General features: G+C 38.1%; 1 protein-coding gene across 1 annotated transcript in view; it reads left to right on the top strand.

Annotated features, from left to right (window-relative positions):
* LOC137623530 (probable phosphorylase b kinase regulatory subunit alpha) overlaps positions 1-22497 on the top strand; it is a 77017-nt gene that overhangs the window by 32144 nt on the left and 22376 nt on the right. The window contains exons 10-14 of the mRNA XM_068354364.1: positions 54-163; positions 4289-4436; positions 9236-9308; positions 17778-17869; positions 19081-19171. Coding sequence (XP_068210465.1) covers positions 54-163; positions 4289-4436; positions 9236-9308; positions 17778-17869; positions 19081-19171 — 514 coding nt within the window. The remainder of the gene's footprint in view (positions 1-53; positions 164-4288; positions 4437-9235; positions 9309-17777; positions 17870-19080; positions 19172-22497) is intronic.

Below are 22497 nucleotides of genomic sequence, written 5' to 3'. Positions count from 1 at the left end.
AATTAGGATTTTATGGAAACTTCAGCAACGTGTCACAAACTCTTCCTTCGCAGGTCGCAACCAAAAATTAGGTCTCTCCGGACGACAGAGCAGGGATGTTGGTATTCTCTCCACTAGCAAATTGTATTCTCTTCAGGACAGAATCTTTGCGTTTACTCCACAGGTGAGTTAATTTTGTCTTTCGGATGTATCACGTTGCATTAAGTCTAATTCCCTATCATGGATTTTAAAGGCTTCTAAATGTAATGTTGGTAATTCATTGGCTTACATCTAAGTTATGTTTGATTATTTATTTTAGCTAGAAGAAAATTATATAATCTATGTACTTCATTGTTCACTCATAAGTTAGCCCTCTTTATCTTGTTATTATGCTAACGTAGTGTAACCAGACAATTGAATCACCTATTTAGACTCCTACATAGATTTTTCCTTGAATAAGAAGTAAAGTTTTGATTACAAACAAAATTGATGAAGCTGGATGGCTATATTTTAAGAACCCAAAGGAGTAAAGTAAAAGACAGACAGCAGTGTAGCTAGGGGCTGAAGGGACACGCAAGAAGGGCCTGTAGTAATGCCTTAAAAGTAGGGAAAAGGTACAACATGAAAACATAAAGATAGTATGGTGGAAAATAACACTCAAGATTATGAATAACTTACAAGAAAGGCAAATGCAAAACAATTACAAAATCATACATTCATTATTGAAGCACACAAGATCAATTCATGATACGAAACAGTGGTAAGTGTAATAGAAGATTCACACAATAAATAAAGAAGATTAGTAAGAAATAAACCCAGAATCAAAATTACTTGTCGAAACATGTGAATAGGGAAGGAGAAGACAGATTTACCCTCTACATTTAATACTGTACTGAACAAAGTTAGTTCTGAGTATTTATGAAAGAATAAAGTTACCTAACACAAACAGGTAGTAACTTGAGTTGTTAGACGTACATAGTAGTGGTGGGTGTATAAATTACGTACAATACCATTATCCAATAAACATTTAAGTAAGCAAAATTGTAATGAGATATTCATACTTCAAATTGTTTAGGGGACATAATGACAACTCTGAATATTCTTTAGAAAATTCATATAATCAGAAAAGGGAAATACACATGTGTAAATCCAGCCAAGCATGTCGCTTACTCAAACTCTTTCAGTTCGTAGATCGGCAACGGTTCTTCATAGCCTCTGACCTCGATCTTCTGTTAGACATTTTCAAAACCGAACTGAACTTCTTGCAATCGACATGGAGGAACATGCTGGGTCGGCCTATTGTAACTTTGGAGATAAATCAGAGTTTCCTAGGTAACTTTGCCTTAGCAAACTGACGTAGTCTGTGGTGTATCTTGTACAGTATTTCGATTTGTGCTTGAATAGTATCTGTTGCCGAGGTTAAATGTTATAATAGTAGGATATGTTTTGCATTTGTTCGTATTCCTTTTGCACGATCTGTAAAACTCCTTGAACCCTTTATAGATTAATTTGTTTTCCTAATTTTGTGTATATGCCCCGGAACAACATTTAAGTTTTGTTGAATGCAGTAATGCACCCATTCTGGCATGTTAGTCTGCACTTTACAGCTTCAGAGCCCCGAGTTTCCAGTTCACTGTCCAGTGAAGAACAATGCCACTGAATACGTTGCCTTTCTTGACATTGGTATGTTCATTATGTTCTGTTTCTCTTGCTAGTTACACAAGTAATGACATCACCTTGTTTATTCCAAGTTTGATGATTTGAGAGTTACCTATCTTTCAATATGCTTTAAATAGACGGTTGCCTAATCTTTTACGAATTGGCATCAATAGATTGTCGATAAGATTGGATTCTTCATAGTTTATGTTCTGTTTCTCTTGCTGTTTACACAAGTAATGACATCACCTTGTTTGTTCCAAGTTTGATGATTTGAGAGTTACCTAGCTTTCAATAGGCTTTAAATATACGGTCGCCTAATCTTTTACGAATTGGCATCAATAGATTGTCGAGAAGATTGGATTCTTCATAGTTTGCTCCCAGACCCAGTACTTGGGTCATGTGACTCCACAAATCGAACACATCAATCATTCACGAAAATATAGGGAGGCTGCGTAGTAGTAGTTCTATTATTGGAGCAGTAGAGCATTTTCTAACTATTAGATTGTTATATTGAAAAAGACGAGTTGGGGAGATTATTTTCATGTTGCCAGATGAAGATATTAAAAGGCAAATTTTTAAATCTATTGATATAGGGATATGCTTTTTTTATTTCTAATCATTTTATTTAAATGCCCTACAGGTTTAACAAACTGTTGAAGCCTTTAGTGCCAAAATATGACTTTTATTTATCTATAATTCCTTCTTTTCCTTAAGGAACTGAGAGTGATTAGACCTTTATAGGTTTGATGATGCCCATTGATTTGATAGTCACAGTATCCATCTGAAACCTTTTTCGTAGGACTTTAGTGCTCATGCAAATAACTATTTGTTACTTTACAAAGGCTTTATTGTTATAATACACAGTGCTTTCCCTGTGCATAAATTTTAACAAATCCAGCAGGGAAAACAGCTTAAAACACCATAAATATTGCAATCGGGAAGGGGGATATGGCTTGATGTAACGGCAGCGACGGAAAAACCGAATAACCTGCAATTGACGACGCTCCTTACCATTAACCATTAGATCGTCTAATTTCCTTTTGAAAGGAAAAGCAAGTTGGATAATTTATGCTGGTGAAATAATTAGTCAAAACAAAGTGAAACTCGATGCTACTCTAGGTCCTAGAATAGGTTTTGCTCTTTGCAGTGCTATGGAAAGACAGTTTGTTATCCTATTGAATCAAAAATCAAATGTCCATGACTTCTGAAGGCCACAATTAGGGCTTTGTAACTATGGGTTTTTTTATGAAACGGAAATAGATGCAACATACTGTATGAAGGACCATGAAGCGTGAAGTAGGTAATGATGAATGGAGAAGTATCGAATTAAAAGCTCAAGATAGAGGGAACTCGCGAAATCTAAATGAGGCCATTTGCGTCAATAGGCGTAGGAGGAGATGATGATGATGATGTTACAGTATCTAGGTTTATTGTTTTATTCATATATGACTTGAAACTCATATTTGATGTTCAATTGGGTACAGCCTTGGCACTCAGTTGGGTGTATTTTTTACCACTCCAGAAGACATGGCTCGTGACTAGAAAATCAATTATAAATTTAAGTTGTCAGTCGTATCTGCTTTAAAGGCGTACTTTATTCAGCAATTCCTTTTCAGTTTTCAAGTAAATTATTCATTGATTTTATTTCGGGCGTACCTGAAGGTTTAAAACCCGTTGTTCAAGGAATGATTTCAACTCACCCTATTTTTCTTAAGATGTTCCTACGCCTCCCTTTTGAAGGGAAATTTGTGTGGCTACTTTATCCCTGTGAAGGTTTCAAACTGATCTTTTTTTTTTCAAAAGATGGTTTCAGCTCTACCTTCATCATGGTAGGTTTCAACGCACTCCTTTTTCATAGAATGTTTCCAGTTCTGAGACAATCTGTTATATCGCTGATCGGAAACAGCGACCTCAAAGGGTAAAAACTGAAAACCGAATAGAAGATTCAGGTGATTTTATCAAAAGTCAGATGACATTTCCAAAGAAGTTTGAGGAGAATTTATTTTCAACTGATTTTATTTGTTTTATAGGCTGAATGTTATACATTTGTCCTTGAGTCAAGCACACTCTAAACTACTGTATGTACTGTATATGTAAAGGAAGGCTCTTAGTTCTCATGCGTCATATTCTTTTACGCTATCCTCTAATCTCAACTAGCCAAGTTTAGAGAATGCTATGTGACACCAGGCGCTCTCATCTACCGATAAGTAATTACGCCAGTAGATGAATATGCCCAGTTTGAAGTATCTTCATCCGATAGTTAGAATGTTTGACGGTTGTAATATGGCAGCTTGTTTACTACAGAATACTATACTGTATTAGTACGTTGGAAATTCTGTGATTCCTCTTTATTTCTTTTTGTTTTACCTGCTTCTTGATGCCATTTTTGACTTTAGTAGCTTTTATTTATTAAATCTTGTATCATATGAAAATACCGTGTTCCCAGCAGGCAAAAATTTATTTTATCCAGTGTCTGTGCTTTTTATTTTAGCCATTTTTGCTTCATAAATAGTTTACTTTAGTGTCACTTCTTAACCATCTGTCATTTTTTATCCTCTGTTGCATTGCATTTCTGCTTTCATTTTATTTCTTTTAACGCATTAACGATGAATGTCTCACAAGTTTGCACATTTTGAATTTATTTCCTTAGTATTTAGATAACGAAGAAAGTTACCTCAACAATGATGTGGACCTTACGGTGTTCATCTTCAGTGTGGGACTGGCATATCTGGCATCAACATGGAAAGATCTTGGCAGGCCCACAGTTTGTTTCAGGATGGCATCAAACTACGTTGATGGTATGTCATTTATTGACACAAGCATCAGTTGTTAAATTACCTACACCCTAGAACTTGAGTGCTCGGTGATGCATTTTGACAGGTCAGGTTCTGGAAATTTTTTTTTCGGTTATTTAAAGAGTCAAAATGTTGGTATAATCATGCTAGTTATTTTTGAATTTATAAAGATTTATGAAGGTTATGTTTAAGGCTTTTTGGATTATTATTTACTATTCACTATCCAATATTGGACAAAGGACTGCTCTAAAATTAATAGGAATTAAAGACATAATTTTTTTGTTGATATTACAGTACTTCATTAGGGATTCAGTATATTAGAAACTATATTATTATTATTATTAGAAGCTAAGCTGTTCCCCTAGTTGGAAAAGCAAGATGCTATAAGCCCAAGGGTTCCAACAGGGAAGAATATTATTATTATTAGAAGTTAAGCTGCAATCCTAGCTGGAGAAGCAAGATGCTATAAGCCCAAGGGCTCCAGCAGGGAAAAATAGCCCAGTACGGAAAGGGAACAAGGAAATGAATACACTACGAGAGAAGTAACATGATCAAAATGAAATATTTTAAGAACAGTAACAACAATAAATTAGATCTTTCATATATAAACTATTTAACTTAAAAAAACAAGACGAAGATAGATAAGATAGAACAGCGTGCCTTATTACACCATACTTTTCTTGAAGTCATATTCCACAACTAGCTAGCTTTGGGTTTAATCCCAATCTAGGTCTTTTGGAGATTTATGTTTGATGAGTTCCATATAGGCTCAGATTTCCGTAACTTCTGCTACAGTAAAAAAACGCAGCTTGATAATATAGCAAGTTGAAAGCGATTGTTCAGATATTGTGAACCATTACGTGCTTTAGTGAAATGCACTCAACATCCATGTCTGATACATATTGTATGTGAAAGGATATTATTATTATGATTATTATTAGCTAAGCTCCAACCCTAGTTGGGAAAGCAGCATGCTATAAGCACAAGTGCTCCAACAGGGAAAAATAACCCAATGAGGAAAGGAAATAAACTATATGAGAAGTAATGAATGATTAAAATAAGATATTTCAAGAATAGTAACTTCATTACAACAGATCTTTCATATATAGTCTATAAAAAGAGACTCATATCGGCCTGTCCAGCATAACATTTGCTGCAAGTTTGAACTTTTGAAGTTCTACCGATTCAACTATACGATTAGGAAGATCATTTCACAACTTGGTCACAGATGGAGCAAAACTTTTAGAATACTGTGTAGTATTGAGCCTCCTGATGGAGAAGCCTGACTATTAGGATTAACTTTATACCTAGGATTACGAACAGGATGGTGCGGTCCGGGAATATCTGAATTTATAGGATGGTCAAAATTATGAAAAATCGTATGCAACATGATTAACAAACTAATTGAACGATGGTGCCAGGGATTATTATCTATATCAGAAGTAAGAAATTTAATTGACCTTAAATTCCTGTCCAACAAATTAAGATGAGAATCAGCAGCTGAAGACAGGACAGGAGAACAATACTCGAAATAAGGTAGAACGAAAGAATTAAAACACTTCTTCAGAGTAGATTGATCACTGAAAATCTTACAAGACTTTCCCAATAAACCGATTTTTTGTGCAATTGAAGAAGACGCAGACTAAGTGAGAAATATTGTTAACCCTTTTACCCCCAATGGACGTACTGATACATTTCACAAAACTCCTCCCTTTACCCACAAGGATGTACTGGTACATCCTTGCAAAAAACTGCTATTTACATTTTTTGTGCATATTTTTGATAAGTTTATGAGAAACTTCAGGCATTTTCCAAAAGAATTAGACCAACCTGACCTCTCTATGACGAAAATTAAGGCTGTTTAGAGCAATTTAAAAAATATATATTGCAAAATGTGCTTAAAAAAAAAAAACTACTGGGGGTTAAGGGTAGGAAAGTTCCAAATAGCTTGGGGGTATAAGGGTTAACATTTCATAAGTCTTCATATCATAAATTCGCAACTACATATCTCTGCCAAGATATTTCTAATTGCTATTTTTAAATGATTTTAACTAAAAATTGACTGTTGCTATTTTACTTATCATGCTTTCTTTCCAGTTTTAAAAACTGGGGAAAAGTTAGCGTTGAACAGAGAGAGAGTATTGTGATGTGGTATCTCGAAGAAAACTCCTCGAGTTTCTGTATCTTGAGAGGACTCGACCGAACAAATTACGGAGACTAGTTATTGCGTCGGTCCTATGTACTTTCTTGGTTCTCTGGAAACTTTTAAGATATCCTGCTTTTGTTTGGCTTTTAATTAATTTCAATTTGATAAGTAGATGTGTCTGGTTTTTAAGCTTATGTAGATACAAGTGACTGTTTTCCCATTGTAACATATTTCGTTTTTTGAAAAGTTTTGCTTTTTTCATGAGAGGTTATTTCTTGGTGATGTATATTCATATTTAATACTGTTCGTTCTTATTCTGTTCGTTATCCATTACAAATTGTGTTTCCTATAACTACAAATCCTGAGTAAAATAGGTACTAGAGATTAAAGCTTTAATTCATATGCATGCTGTAAGCCCCATTCTAATATGCAAACCTTTGTAGCGATGTACGTAAAGGTAGAACACCATATTTGAGAGTTATTGGTTGAACAACCCATTATTAGAGTAAGCAGTATAAGCTTTGATTTTATAATAGCTTTTAGGGTATAATTGTTATTATGATTAATGTACAATAGTTTGTATTTTATTTATTTTTGTTTGGTTTTGTTGTTTAGACTCCGACATACGATTGTTCCTATGTCAGAGAGATCTTCATGAAAATTTCTTCTAATATGAGTAGGTATTACGTACCAAAATTACACTAAATGTCTTGGATTTAAATGTTTATAATGCAAATGTTTTTAATGTGTACGTAATACCAGCCAATTGCACTTTTCGGCTATAGTTTGAAACGATCGTAAGTATGATACTTGGTTTAATATTGCCCCCTAGATGTTATCCTGTTCAAGCCTCTAAGTGGAAGTGTAAATATGATAATTTTCAATGTGCCCTTAAAATAATCTAAATCTGTGGAGAAATCATTGAGTTTTAAAATTTATATACTGTGTCTAGAAAACGTACAATCTCTTGTTTGACTTATTGTTCCTCGAGTTTTAAAATTTGCGTATCTAGAAAACGTTCAATCTCTTTTATTGACTTATTGTCCCTCGAGTTTTAAAATTTTTGTATCTACAAAACGTACAATCTATTGTTTGACTTATTGTTCCTCGAGTTTTAAATTTTGCGTCTTTAGAAAACGTACAATCTCTTGTTTGACTAATCGTCCCTTATTTTTAAAATTTGCGTGTCGAGAAAACGTACAATGTCTTTTTTTTTTACTTATTGTCCCTTTATTTTTAAAATTTTCGTATCTACAAAACGTACAATCTCTTTTATTGACTTATTGTCCCTCGAGTTTTAAAATTTTCGTATCTACAAAACGTACAATCTCTTTTATTGACTTATTGTCCCTCGAGTTTTAAAATTTTCGTATCTACAAAACGTACAATCTCTTTTATTGACTTATTGTCCCTCGAGTTTTAAAATTTTCGTATCTAGAAAACGTTCAATCTCTTTTATTGACTTATTGTCCCTCGAGTTTTAAAATTTTTGTATCCACAAAACGTACAATATCTTGTTTGACTTATTGTTCTTTCAGTTTTAAAATTTCCCTATCTATAAACCATACTTTCTCTTGTTTGACTTATTCTCAGTTTTAAAATTTGCTTATCTAGAAAACGTAATGTCTTTTTTTTTACTTATTGTCCCTTTATTTTTTAAATTTTCATATCTACGAAACGTACAATCTCTTATTTGACTTATAGTTCCTTGAGTTTTAAAATTTGCGTATCTATAAACCATACGGTCTCTTGTTTGACTTATTCTCTCAGTTTTCAAATTTTCCTATCTATAAAATGTACAATGTCGTTTGACTTATTGTCCCTTTAGTTTTAAAATTTGCGTATCTACAAAAAGTACAATCTCTTGTTTGACTTATTGTTTCTTGAGTTTTAAAATTTGCGTACCTATAAAACGTATAGTCCCTTGTTTGACTTGTTCCATGAGTTTTAAAATTTTCATATTTATAAAACGTACAATCTCTTGTTTGATTTGTTGTTCCTTGAGTTTTAAAATTTGTGTACATACAAAACATACAATCTCTTGTTTGATTTATTGTTCCTCGAGTTTTAAAATTTGCGTATCTACAAAGCGTACAATCTCCTGTGTGGCGTACGTTTGTCAATTTCCTGCTCATGGACATCATTCTTCGCCTGAAGATAGATTTTCTTGTAGTTATTTTATCCATGGTTTCAGAATGTACAGATATTGGGACAATTGACAATATATTTTGTTTGAATATACCAATGGAGAAAGGATGCTCAAAAATTAGATGATATGTAATTCAAAGTCCCTGTAGATTATAATGCCATTTGAACAGTTGCAACAATCTCATTTATGCCTTCATGTGGAATGTTAGTAAACATCTAAATCAGAGCAGTGAATGTTTATCATAATCTTTTAATTAAGATCTTAGTACGTAACTAATTTGATAGAATGGTTCAGAATTTGTTCCATCTAGTGTATTATTTACTGCAGTGGAAGTTATAGGATTAGTAAGCTAAGAAACATGTATTCACCACGTTGGTTTTAAAATTAACGTTAAATTTTCCATACCGAACTTCTTCGAGTGAATACCAATTCCTCCGAGCATGAATTTCATCTCGATATCAAATGTTAATTAGTAATGTTAATTTTTTCCCTTTTATTTTTATTTAGAGGAAGGAAAAATACCGTCTGCGATGATCTCGACCCTAAAGAAGTTGAAGAGTGGCTACATCAACGGCACGAGGTGAGGAGATTCATACAGTTCTTTGCCTGTAGGAAGGTTAGTTTATTTATCTTTTGTTATTTTGGCTAAAAATGGGTCTCGGGAATATCAAGAGGTCATCGCATTGTGTGAGAGATAGGTATGTAGATTTTGACTCTTAAAGGCCAAATTCAAATTCGAACTTAGCTTTTTTTTTTTACCTCTGTCAACGAAGTTGGAAGGAGATTTATGTTTTTGCCCCTGTTTGTTTGTTTTTTTTGTGTGTTTGTTTGTGAACAGCTTCCTGGCTACAATTTTAATTGTTGAGTAATGAAACTTGCAGGGAATAACACTTATGTTAAAAGCTGGAAATGATGAAATTTTGGAAGATCAAGGTCATGGTCAAGCAAAAGGTCGATAGAAATAAGCTTCCGTGACAGAGGTCTGTGCTCTACTGAGTGTCCCTCTTGTCATTTTAGTGTCTCTGAGACCTCATTAAACCAGCACTTTCTATTTCATGTTCTTGCTCCATAGGTATTTAGATGTTACTGAAAAGCCTAGCGCTTTTTATTTCTCCCTTTTCTTGCCACAAAAGCCGTACAATTGTAAACTTTATAATTTTCTCATCTCCCAATGTTTCTGATTTAACAAACCCATTCCTCCTTACTAGGGTTTATCTTTCCTTCTCATTAAAACAGCCATAACAGTGAAACAAAAACAAGGTTTGAAGATAACTTCAAAACATGTCAGGCACTTGGTCAGCTGTCCAATTTTCCACATTATTTTTTTGTGAAACTGGGGCCTTAATTAGTTTACTCTTTTCCTAATTGTCTCTATATGAAAGATTAATTTAATCAGTACTGTACGTTAATGCTTTGTATTCATTTTTAGTTATTTAATGTGTTGAAAACTATTTTCATCAATGCTTTTTCAATATTAAACTTACCCGATAATCATGTAGCTGTCAACTCCGTTGCCCGACAGAATTCTACGGAAGGGATACGCCAGCGATCGCTATACAAGAGGGGGGTGTACTAACAAGCGCCACCTGTGGCCAGGTACTGCAGTACTTCTTGTTGACACCACTTCAATTTTTCCTCTGTCGTGCTTCCGGCAAGACGTTCATGGATACGCTTATAATTTTGGAGTCTTGTTCACGGTTTTTGGTGAAGTATTGCTCTAAGATTTCAGCTTTCGCTATTCAGGAAGTTTTATTATTAGCTTAGCTAACTTTTGGAATTAATTTGATTAATTATGGTGACGAAGAGAGTATGAACTCTCTTTCACCTTTAAAAGGCCGACCCTTCCCTTAGACGGAAGTGTTGGTGTCTAAGAGAGTATAGACTCTCTTTCTTAATTTTGCTTAACAAAAGTTATAGATTTATTTTATATCTCTCCGCCTTTTATAGGCCTCTTCGATTAACTTCCTTTTATTATAAACTTATTAAAATTAATTTTTATATTTGTTTATATTCGACCTTTCCTAATAGTAGGCGGTCTTTTCTTGGTACCGAAGTTAATTAACATTGAGCCCGTCATTTCGGTTTTACCTGTTAACATATTATGCTATTTTAATGTTTTTGAAAGAATTTCTTTGATAGTCTCGTACTGTTTTCAAAGTTGAACTAACGTTTTGTTTTGTCTCTGCAGTTGTTGACGTTCAGAACGTTCAACTTGTGCTCTATCGTCACGATAGAGAGAGAATTTTCACGGTGTCACGTTGCAGTAAGAGTAACCGTGTCTAGCGTTTTGTTCATTCTTTCTTAATTTAATGGTTTTAATTCTAATAAATTGGGAAATATTTCAGTTTTTTCCTTTAACAATAATATGTTTTAACGATATATATGATTGGGCTCTTCTCTCAGGTTCTAAGTCAAGAGAGAGAGAGAGAGAGAGAGATAGAGACGGAGGGAGAAAGAGGAGGATAAACGTTTCGTTCAAGCGAGTAACGTTGTTATCGTTTTTGCTCTTCTCCCTAGTCTCTTTAGGGGAAGAAGGTAAACGTTTCTAGAGTTTTTTCTTGTTCTCAAGCTTTATGCGGTGAGAGATTTTAAACGTAGTTTATTTGATCTAGTGTTTAGTCTCTTTCCAGCCACTGAATTATTTATCTTTCATTAGATTTTTCTGTTACATTGTAATTCTGTTTTCGCAATTACTAACTTTTGAGAAAGGATAGAATTGCGTGTTTCAGGTACAAACCACTTAAAGTTTCGAGTTCAGTGAAATAAGTGCAAACAGAAAATCAAAAGTGATAAGTGATTAGCGCAAAGTGTGTCAGTGTTGTGCGTGAGGGTACTTCTGTGCGTGCCAGTCGTCCTCCCAGTCCGGGACCTCTTGCAAGCTCCCAAGCCCAGGGGAGAAGCAATGTCGAAGGGCAAAAGGGTTCGGCAGGCCTTGATCGGCGCACAGAAGTATCCTCGGTGGTTGCGGGCGTGTCTTACAGAGACCGTCACTCCCACCCGCAGACGATTGAGCCCTTATTTTGCTCGTCTGCAGAAGAAATTTCGGGGAGAAAACGCTGGTCTCAGGTCTCAAGACCTCTTAAACGTAAAGTCCAGACCTATGCCAGACGTACGAAGTTAGAGTTCAACAACCCGGATGCAGTCATTGGGTTAGCTCTGACTCTCCTCAGTCATCAGGTGACTGCACACCTCCTAAGAGAGGTAAGGCGATGCCTCAACAGACCTCATCTTCTATTAAGGCTTTGCCTCAACAGACCTTATCGTTTGTTGATCCCAAGACGACTTTGCTGCAGTCCATGCAGTCGCAGCTTGCGGTCTTAATGCGTGAGGTTCAGGCTGAGAAGGTTACACCTCCTCCTGCGAAAGCTCCGCCTCTCCGCAGTCCAGTCTGCCAGGCGTACGAAGTTGAGGTTCCTCAGGCTACCTTACCGCGTTCTGAGTTGCCAGTTACCAGCGGTGTGCAGCAACCTCCGCCTCCTCCTGCGAGAGCTCCGCCTCACCACAGTCCAGTCTGCCAGGCGTACGAAGTTGAGGTTCTTCAGGCTACCTTACCGCGTTCTGAGTTGCCAGTTACCAGCGTTGTGCAGCAACCTTAACCTTCCTTAAGGCAACCTCAGCAATGGGAGCAGGAGTCTTATGCCTTACTTCCTCCGCTTCCGCTTGCGGTTCCACCAGTGAGGCAACAATCTCTTGAGGTACGACAACCTCTTCCATCAATGAGGCAGCCACCTCAGCACTCGCTGCAGCGACCTCAACCCTCCTCAAGGCAAGAGTCTCAACTCCTTAGGCTAGCACCTCAGGAACCTCAACTCGCGAGACAAGAACTGCGTTCTGCGCAGCCTCTACCTCAACTCTCGCAGCTCACACCTCAGGAACCTTAACTCGTTCCTCAGGAACCTGCTACTGCGCATCCGCAACCCTTACAGCAAGCGCAACTCTTGAGGCAGCAACCTCATGCTATGAGTCAGCCACCTCAACGCATGCATCTGCCACTTTTTCCTCAACTTGAGCTTCTTCCCATTCAACTTGGGAATAACAAATGACAATAATAACACCTCATTACTTTCATAACTTGCATTTGTAATCATATACATGTATGCCTACACAAACATTATGATAATGGAGGTTATTTGTATTACTTATATAAAAATATATATGTATTCCTTGCAATATATTTTTAACAAATCGCAAAATATGGCAAAAATATCTTCTAAACAAAAATGAATCATGAGTTATGAATTTAAGGTAATATTATGTTGATATTAAACCCCATGCAAGCATGCATGTAGTAATGCAGTGTTGCCAACAGGGCGAGTTTCCCTTTCCTGAGGTGAAGTAGATTATAGTACATTTAGTGTAGCTTATTTCTACGATTATCATGCCGGCTATCAAATTCATCAACAAAACAGTCTAAATCAATTCCCTCGGCACGTGCATTTTCAATGGACGGTAATGCGATATTACTCTAGCACTGGTCATGGAATTTCTGAGAAATGTTACACGCCATGCAACACGCTCTGCTTACCTTACAGCATGCTCTACATACAGCATGCTCTGCATACAGCATGCTCTGCATACAGCATGCTCTGCATACAACATGCTCTGCATACCTTACCGCATGCTTCTCAGTCACACATCTTTGGTTGTTGCCAACTCACTAGACTGTCAAGCAGTTTCATAACGTTGCCTTCTAGTCTGCTGCTTTTGCACCAGTGAAACCCTCACTGAGAGAACTTAGCTTTTCTCGGATATGGTCCCTGTAGATGAGAAAGTGCTTTTCTCCCTCCTTCTGATATTCCCTTGAGGACTCTGTCATTTGGAGAGGAGCCTTTAGCTGCGTAGCCTCCTATGGACTTTTATTTAAGCATAACATGCTCCCAGGGAAGGTAATGGTTCCACTTCAGTCGCTAACCCCGTCTGTTACCACACCTGCTCCCATAGACCTTGAGCTGTGTTGCAAGACATGCAGTCCTAGCTTAGTCCTTGTTAGAGGATTTTTTTGTTTACGGAGTCATTGTGTCACTGGGAAGACGTTCAACAACCAGCAGAAGTGACTTGTTGTGACGCAGTGCGGCAACCTCAGCAACCCGATAAGGAGTTGTCTGTACGACCCAGACAGTCTAGACAGCTTCGGGTTGTCACTGTACTTCCTCGCTTCCCCATGGTTGACAGTTCACAGACTGTGCAACAGTACCATGATCTTGTGTCCGGCTCCGTCAGACGACTGGCTTTTAAGAGCTCCCACAAGTCGTCGCTGTCTGGAGATTCTCAGATGGACTATGGATCTGACCAAGGAACTGGGCCTCCTGGTCAATTTTGAGGAGTCTCAGCTCGTCCCATCCCAGACCATTGTCTCCCTGGGTATGGATCTTCAGAGTTGAGCTTTTCGGGCTTTTCCGTCGGCCCCAAGGATCTTCCAAGCCCTAGAATGCATCCAGAGCATGCTGAGAAGGAACCGATGCTCAGTCAGGTAGTGGATGAGTCTAACAGGGACACTTTCATCGCTGGCCCTGTTCATCGTGTTAGGGAGACTCCACCTTCCCCCCTTCAGTATCATCTAGCTGCTCACTGGATAAAGGACATGACGCTAGAGACGGTCTCAGTTCCTGTTTCCGAAGAGAGGAGGTCTTCTCTCGCGTGGTGTAAGAACAGCTTTCTTCTCAAGGAAGTCTATCTTTGGCTGTTCAGAAACCCGACCGCCTTCTCCTCTCGGACGCATCAGACACGGGCTGGGGTGCGACTTTGGACGGACAGGAATGCTCGGGAACATGGAATCAGGAACAAAGGACACTTCACATCAATTGCAAGGAGTTGTTGGCGGTTCTTCTGGCCTTGATAAACTTCAAGTCCCTCCAGCTTAACAAAGTGGTGGAGGTGGACTCTGACAACACCACAGCCCTGGCTTACATCTTCAAGCAGGGAGGGACTCTTTCGTGAAGTTGTTCTAGATCGCAAGGGACCTCCTCATCTGGTCTAAAGATCGAAAGCTCACGCTGGTAACGAGGTTCATTCAGGGCGGTATGAATGTCATGGCAGATCACCTCAGCCGGAAGGGTCAGGTCATCCCCACAGAGTGGACCCTTCACAAGAATGTTTGCAGCAGACTTTGGGCCCTGTGGGGTCAGCCAACCATAGATCTGTTCGCTACCTCGATAACCTAGAGACTCCTGTTGTATTGTTCTCCGATTCCAGACCCAGCAGCAGTTCACGTGGATGCTTTTCTGCTGGATTGGTTCCATCTCGACCTGTATGCATTCCCGCCGTTCAAGATTGTCAACAGGGTACTTCAGAAGTTCTCCTCTCGCAAAGGGACACGGCTGACGTTGGTTGGCTCCGCTCTGGCCCGCGAGAGAATGGTTCTTAGAGGTACTGCAATGGCTGGTCGACATTCCCAGGACTCTTCCTCTAGAAGTGAACCTTCTACGTTTACCTCACGTAAAGAAGGTACACCCAAACCTCCACGCTCTTCGTCTGACTGCCTTCAGACTTTCGAAAGACTCTCAAGAGCTAGGGGCTTTTCGAAGGAGGCAGCCAGAGCGATTGCCAAAGCAAGGAGAACATCCACTCTCAGAATCTATGTCTCAAGGGGAAGTCTTCCGTAGCTGGTACAAGACCAATGCAGTTTCCTCAACCAGTACCACTGTAACCCAGATTGCTGACTTCCTGTTATATCTAAGGAAAGTAAGATCCCTTTCAGCTCCTACGATCAAGGGTTACAGAAGTATGTTGGCAGCGGTTTTCCGCCACAGAGGCTTGGATCTTTCCACCAACAAAGATCTACAGGACCTCCCTAGGTCTTTTGAGACCTCAAAGGAACGTCGGTTGTCCACTCCAGGCTGGAATCTAGACGTGGTCCTAAGGTTCCTTATGTCATCAAGATTTGAACCTCTCCAATCAGCCTCTTTTTAGGACCTCACATTAAAAACTCTTTTCCTCGTGTGCTTGACAACAGCTAAAAGAGTAAGTGAGATCCACACCTTCAGCAGGATCATTGTTTTCACATCTGAAACGGCTACATGTTCCTTGCAGCTCGGTTTTTGCTAAACGAGCTTCCTTCACGTCCTTGGCCTAAGTCGTTCGAGATCCCAAGCCTGTCCAACTTGGTGGGGAATGAACTGGAGAGAGTACTTTGCCCAGTTAGAGCTCTTAGGTACTATCTAAAAAGGTCTTAACCTTTACGAGGACAATCAGAAGCCTTATGGTGTGCTATCAAGAAACCTTCTTTTCCAAGTTCTAAGAACTCAGTTTCTTACTATTCAGGCTTCTGATTAGAGAAGCACATTCTCATCTGAAGGAAGAAGACCTTGCTTTGCTGAAGGTAAGGACACATGAAGTGAGAGCTGTGGCTACTTCAGTGGCCTTCAAACAGAGCCATTCTCTGCAGAGTGTTATGGATGCAACCTATTGGAGAAGCAAGTCAGTGTTCGCATCATTCTATCTCAAAGATGTCCAGTCTCTTTACGAGTACTGCTACACCCTGGGACCATTCGTAGCAACGAATGCAGTAGTAGGCGAGGGCTCAGCCACTACATTCCCATAATCCCATAACCTTTTAACCTTTCTCTTGAATACTTTTTATGGGTTGTACGGTCGGCTAAGAAGCCTTCCACATCCTTGTTGATTTGGCGGGTGGTCAATTCTTTCTTGAGAAGCGCCGAGGTTAAAGGTTGTGATGAGGTCCTTTAGTATGGGTTGCAGCCCTTGATACTTCAGCACCTTAGAGTTGTTCAGCCTCCTGAGAGGAACGCTGCGCTCAGTAAGGAAGACGAACTTATTTAAGGCAGAGTAATGGCTCAAGTCGACTTCCTTACCAGGTACTTGTAATTTCATTGTTATTTTGAATAACTGATAATATGAAATACGGGATACTTAGCTTCTTGATATACATGTACACTGGTTTTCACCAACCTCCCTGGGTGTGAATCAGCTACATGATTATCGGGTAAGTTTAATATTGAAAAATGTTATTTTCATTAGTAAAATAAATTTTTGAGTATACTTACCCGATAATCATGATTTAATTGACCCACCCTTCCTCCCCATAGAACCAGTGGACCGAGGAAAAATTGAAGTGGTGTCAACAAGAAGTACTGTAGTACCTGGCCACAGGTGGCGCTTGTGAGTACACCCCCCTCTTGTATAGCGATCGCTGGCGTATCCCTTCCGTAGAATTCTGTCGGGCAACGGAGTTGACAGCTACATGATTATCGGGTAAGTATATTCAAAAATTTATTTTACTAATGAAAATAACATTTTAAAGTATTTTTCTATATTTTGTTCTTTATTACTTACTTTTGATTTTTGAATATTACATAATTTATTTTTTTTTCACTGTGAAGCAAACTCTAAATTACCTGGGATGAAGATATTGTTGAGATTGAGAATTGTTCTTTAGTCTTTGGTAGTACCCTAGCCCCTGTACCATGGTCTTCCACTGTCTTGGGTTAGAGTTCTCTTGCTTGAGGGTACACTCGGGTACATTATTCTATCTTATTTCTCTTCCTCCTGTTTAGTTAAAGTTTTTCTAGTTTATATAGGAAATATCTATTTCAGTGTTGTTACTGATCTTTAAATATTTTATTTTTCCTTGCTTCCTTTCCTCACATGTTTTCCCTGTTTGAGCCCCTGGGCTTATAGCATCCTGCTTTTCCAACTAGGGTTATAGCTTAACCCTTTTACCCCCCAGCTATTTGGAACTTTCCAACCCTTAACCCCCAGGTGTTTTTCTTTTTCAAGCACGTTTTGCAATATTTTTTTCTCTAGATTGCACTGACAGCCTTAATTTTTGTCAGAGAGAGGTCAGGTTGGTCTCATTAATTTGGAAAATGCCTGCAGTTTTTCATAAAGTTATCAAAAATATGCAAAAAAAAAAAAAAAATGCAAAAAGCAGTTTTTTGCAAGGACGTACCAGTACGTCCTTGGGGGTTAAGGGATGAATTTTGTGAAACGTACCAGTACGTCTATTGGGGGTAGAAGGGTTAACAAGTAGTAATAGTAATAATAGTGTATAACTCTACTTGTTCATCATGTGGTATTTTCCAATTTGCAGAGTTTCGCTTGGCAAAATGCAAGAGTTCCTCAACACATCCTGTATTACCAGTTTGAACTTCCTCCATGATACGGAGGGCGGATATCCAGATAGTGAGTCATCGTTGTGTCTTTGTAAACCTATTTGATTTACATCATTCACTACTTATTATAATTTTGCCGGGTTCTATAAGAGCTCTTTTTTTCCCTGTGAGCCTTTACTTGATTGGGAATAATAATTCCAGTTTTTAGTAAAACTTTCTTTAATTACTTCAAGGTGATGAGTTGTTGTTTATCTTTTTAATATTTTCTTTACAGTGTAAAGATATTTTTACTTCATACAAAATGGGTAATTTTTTCAGTTCATCTTTTTTTTTTTTTTGCATTTGGTTTATAAATTCATTGCTTTAGGATTTGGGGAATTTTAGTACATTTTAACTGATTTATTTTATTCAATCAATTTAATGTAAAATATTTGAAGTTACGGTATATTCCAAGTTTATTTCCATGACGTTTTACCCTTTTATGGCACTTTTAAATGTCTTCTTATTTATGCACACATGAAGGGTCATTTTGCTTACCGTAGCTTTGTCGCATTTCAGAATTACAGTTCACCTGGAATCTAAGATACACAAGGTATTAGAATATCATTTTCTTTAGTTACCCTCTAGAAAGACTTGGTGCTACTATAGCGTGATACCTACCCTCATTTTCTGTCCCTACCTCATTATGGTTATTCAAATCTACTGTAGGGTGATTCCTACCTAACCACCTATACAAGCAAACAACCAAATAATGTTAGGTTAGGTTAGGGTAGGTACTCCAGGGGAACTTGGACGAAGACTGCTGGCGTGTTTTGAAAGGAGATCAAAACCACTTCGTAGCAATCTTAAGCGACATGTAACAAGTTTTTATTAGTTAATTTTTGTTACTAAATTAGTGCTTCAATTTTGCAATATTGATGCCTGAAGTTTTTTCTGCTTGTTTAAAGTGCATTTTATGGATTTTTCAGCATGTTTTATAGAATATAATAGATTAAAATAGTGTCAAGAAGTATGTTTTATCTATCGTCCTTTGGTAGGAATCACCTCATACCCGAAAAATAGGGTAGGAATCACGCTATAGTAGAATCCTGATGGTAGGAATCACACTATATTAGCACCAAATACTTTCTACCATTTTATATTTGCAATGCACTTGAAGTTGTCAGACTTAAGAAGACTTACAAAATATTTGTTACTCAAGATTCTACCATTTCAGGTCATACTGTATATCCTTCAAGTCCAAAATTCATGTAAGGTAAACTCTTGATCCTTCTTTCACAGGCCTTAAAGCTGATGTCAAAGAATACCTCGAAAAGCAGATGAGAGGCTCCCTATCTTGGAAGAGGGCCGACTTGGTCCGCATGTCAAACAGGTAAGATTTCTATGATAATCGGATATACGGTGATACCTCTTGTTACGAATGTTTCTGCATACAAAATTTTCATGATTTGAAACGAGATGCGAAAATGATTCGCCTCATTACGAAAATTTTTCTAGATACGTAAAGATACTCGCCAGCCAGGCTGAGAATAAAATAGTTGTACTGTTAGAAATATGAGCCACTTGAAAAAAAACAGGTTGTTTATACATAATAGAAAATGTACCTCTCTGTAGTAGGGGTAACTATGATAATCGGGTATATGGTGATACCTCTTGCTACGAATGTTTCTGCATACAAAATTTTCATGATGTGAAACGAGATGCGAAAAGGATTTGCCTCATTACGGAAATTTTACAAGATACGTAAAGATATTCGCCAGCCAGGCTGAGAGTAAAATAGTTGTACTGTTAGAAATATGAGCCAGTTGAAAAAAAATGGGTTGTTTATACATAATAGAATATCTTCCTCTCTGTAGTAAGGGTAACTATGATAATCGGATATACGGAGGTACTTCTTGCTACGAATGTTTCTGCATACAAAATTTTCATGATGTGAAATGAGATGCGAAAGTTTTTTGCCTCATATTATGAAAAGTTTTCTATATGAAAAGATATTTGCCAGCCAGAAGAATGAAATAGTTGTACTGTTAGAAATATGAGCCAGTTGAAAAAAACCGGTTGTTTATACATAATAGAAAATATACCTCTCTATATTAAGGGTAACTATGATAATTGTACAGTACAAATGGTACCGTGTATTTCGTTATATGTACAGTATTGTACTGTATGTATTGTATTATTTTCCATTTATTATTGCATTATGTTCTAATAACTACTTAATTTACAATTATTAACAGTTAGGTATATTGAATGATTCAAGTGTATTTGGCTGTATTTCAGTGTGTTTATAGTTTTGATATAAAATTTAATGTGGTGTTTTTGTAGGGTTTCGAGCGAATTAGGCGATTTACATATAAAACGTGACTCATAATGCAAAAATATCACAAAGCGAAAGCCTCTCTGGAATTAATTAATCTTTTATCGTGACGCATTATTGTACGTAGAGTTTTGTTGTTAATAGTTGTCGTGGTAGTCATTTTGTTTCATTCTAAGATTTGTTAACCCTTTTACTCCCAAGCTATTTGGAACTTTCCAACCTTTAACCCCCAGGCATTTTTATTTTTCAAGCACATTTTGCAATATATTTTTTTTAAATTGCATTAACAGCCTTAGTTTTCATCATAGAGAGGTCAGGTTGGTCTCATTCTTTTGGAAAATGCCTGAAGTTTCTCATAAAGTTATCAAAAATATGCAAAAAAAAAAATTGAAATAGCAGTTTTTTGCAAGGACGTACCGGTACGTCCATGGGGGTAAAGGGATGAGTTTTGTGAAACGTACCAGTACGTCCATTGGGGGTAAAAGGGTCAAGTTTGTTATTTCTTTTCTGTTATCTGTGTGGGATATCTGAAGAACACACATCTTATATTAGTGGTATGACTTCATGATATTTTGTGTGGGGGGAAATAACTGATTATTTAAAAATTCTTTATTATAGTTCAAGTTTGTTCCTACGTGTTTATACTTTTTGTCCTTCAAGATAGGGAAGGCCCTCCACAGAACTGGAATGATCGTTGAAATCATTAACGAGATAGTTAACTGCATGTGGTATATGCAGCGAAGTAGCCCCACCCACCTGCCTGTCAAAGACTCCTCACTTTTTTCTTCGGCTGCAACAAGTGCGGACGTACTTTTGTATCCTATCCAAGGCTGTTTAATCTTTTTTTTTTTTTTTTTTTTACATCTAGTTTCAATGGTTAATATCAACTTTGTGTTAATAAGAGAATAAAGCAAGATTGTTAGTGTATATTTGACACTTCTGTACTTTGGTGTATGTCTATGTTAGGGGCACAATTGTATACAATTTTCCCCTTTATAATTAGCGTAGATCGTGACCTTCCATAGTCGGGCGTTTGCGTTAATGGGCGAGAATGCCTGGTAGTCTTGCAAGCACATGAATTGCCAGAAAGACTTTTCGCTCTATATTGAGTTAGCCATTAGCTGAAGTATCTGTGTATATGCCTCTTAGATACTCCTGTCTCTTGCCTTGGTCTGTATAGAGATCCTGCTCTCTCTTATGACTACCAGCTTTAGTCCAAGATTACTTTGCAGGTTCTGACATTTTGTCAGACACTAGTTTTCGCGAGGAGAGAGTATATATTCGGAGAAGCCTGACGAACACCCTCCTGTGAAGTGCAAAGGTAGTCAGACTCTTTTGCTCCACAGGTACCGTACCAACTGGAGCAGAAAACCCTGAGTCGGAGTGTTCCATTTTGGATGTTCTTGCATTCTTTTTTAATGCAATGAATTGGGTGAGGTGACCTTGTCACCCTCCTTCAGATTGGCGGCTGTCAATTATCGGCACTTCAGTATCCCTCAAGGTCAAGGCCTTTTCTGGTGTTGCCATGATTGGTTCTTGCTAGGAGGTCCTGGTGTGAGTTGACAATCAGATCTGTGGATCTGGGTTCTCTTTCACTTCTAATCAGCAAATAGGATCTTGCCACATGCACTCTTGGCAGTAAAGGTTCTATGTGCCAGAGTCTGACGCATCATCACCTCGTCAGAGACCTGTCTGTGAGCACACTATTGGGAGGACTCCCCTTGGAGTAACTCGAGTCAGAGGGTACATCCTTCTCGACCCCTAGTCAGTGGCCATGAATCCTCTGCCCGGGCCACACTGCAATTGGTCTCTTGGCTTGACAGTGGTCAATATTTTGCAAAGAAATTGGGTTTTGACCCTGAGTCTTGGGAGAAGTACGTAAGTCTTGTGCTGTCTGGTGGCAAGCCAGCGACTTGCTCGACACTCCAGTCAGTACTCCAGTGAGCTAACTGGGTTGTGAAGAGGAAGGATGCTTTGTTTCCTGACACTAAACTTAAATCGGCTCATTGATAGCTCTGATGCCCCCGTATCAGTGCGGACGGCCACGTCTCTTCTTCCGAGGAATCTCGTGAAGGTGAGAGTGGTGAGGAGGACTGCTTTGTAGGAAGGACTCCCTGCTCCATCATGTAGTATATATTAAAGGCTTTTGCTCTTTGAAGAGGTTTGTAATCAAAGTTTGAAGGACCAGGGATAAGAAGGCTGTGCGACCTTCTCTAGACCCTGATCAGGATTGCTACAAGAAAGAATTCAGTACATGCATAATCCTTTCAAGGGCCCTTACCTTATCAGGTGGGTGGTAGGTAAGAGGGAAGGTAGAGGGGGAGGCTGATGTTGGCATTCCCATTCTTCTGCCGAGTAGAGGGAGGCATTTCATGCCTTTG

This window comes from Palaemon carinicauda, chromosome 30 (genome assembly GCF_036898095.1).
Source record: "Palaemon carinicauda isolate YSFRI2023 chromosome 30, ASM3689809v2, whole genome shotgun sequence".
Lineage (NCBI taxonomy): Eukaryota > Metazoa > Arthropoda > Malacostraca > Decapoda > Palaemonidae > Palaemon > Palaemon carinicauda.
The sequence above is the reverse complement of the archived record's forward strand: the minus strand, read 5'-3'. Positions and strand labels throughout refer to the sequence as shown.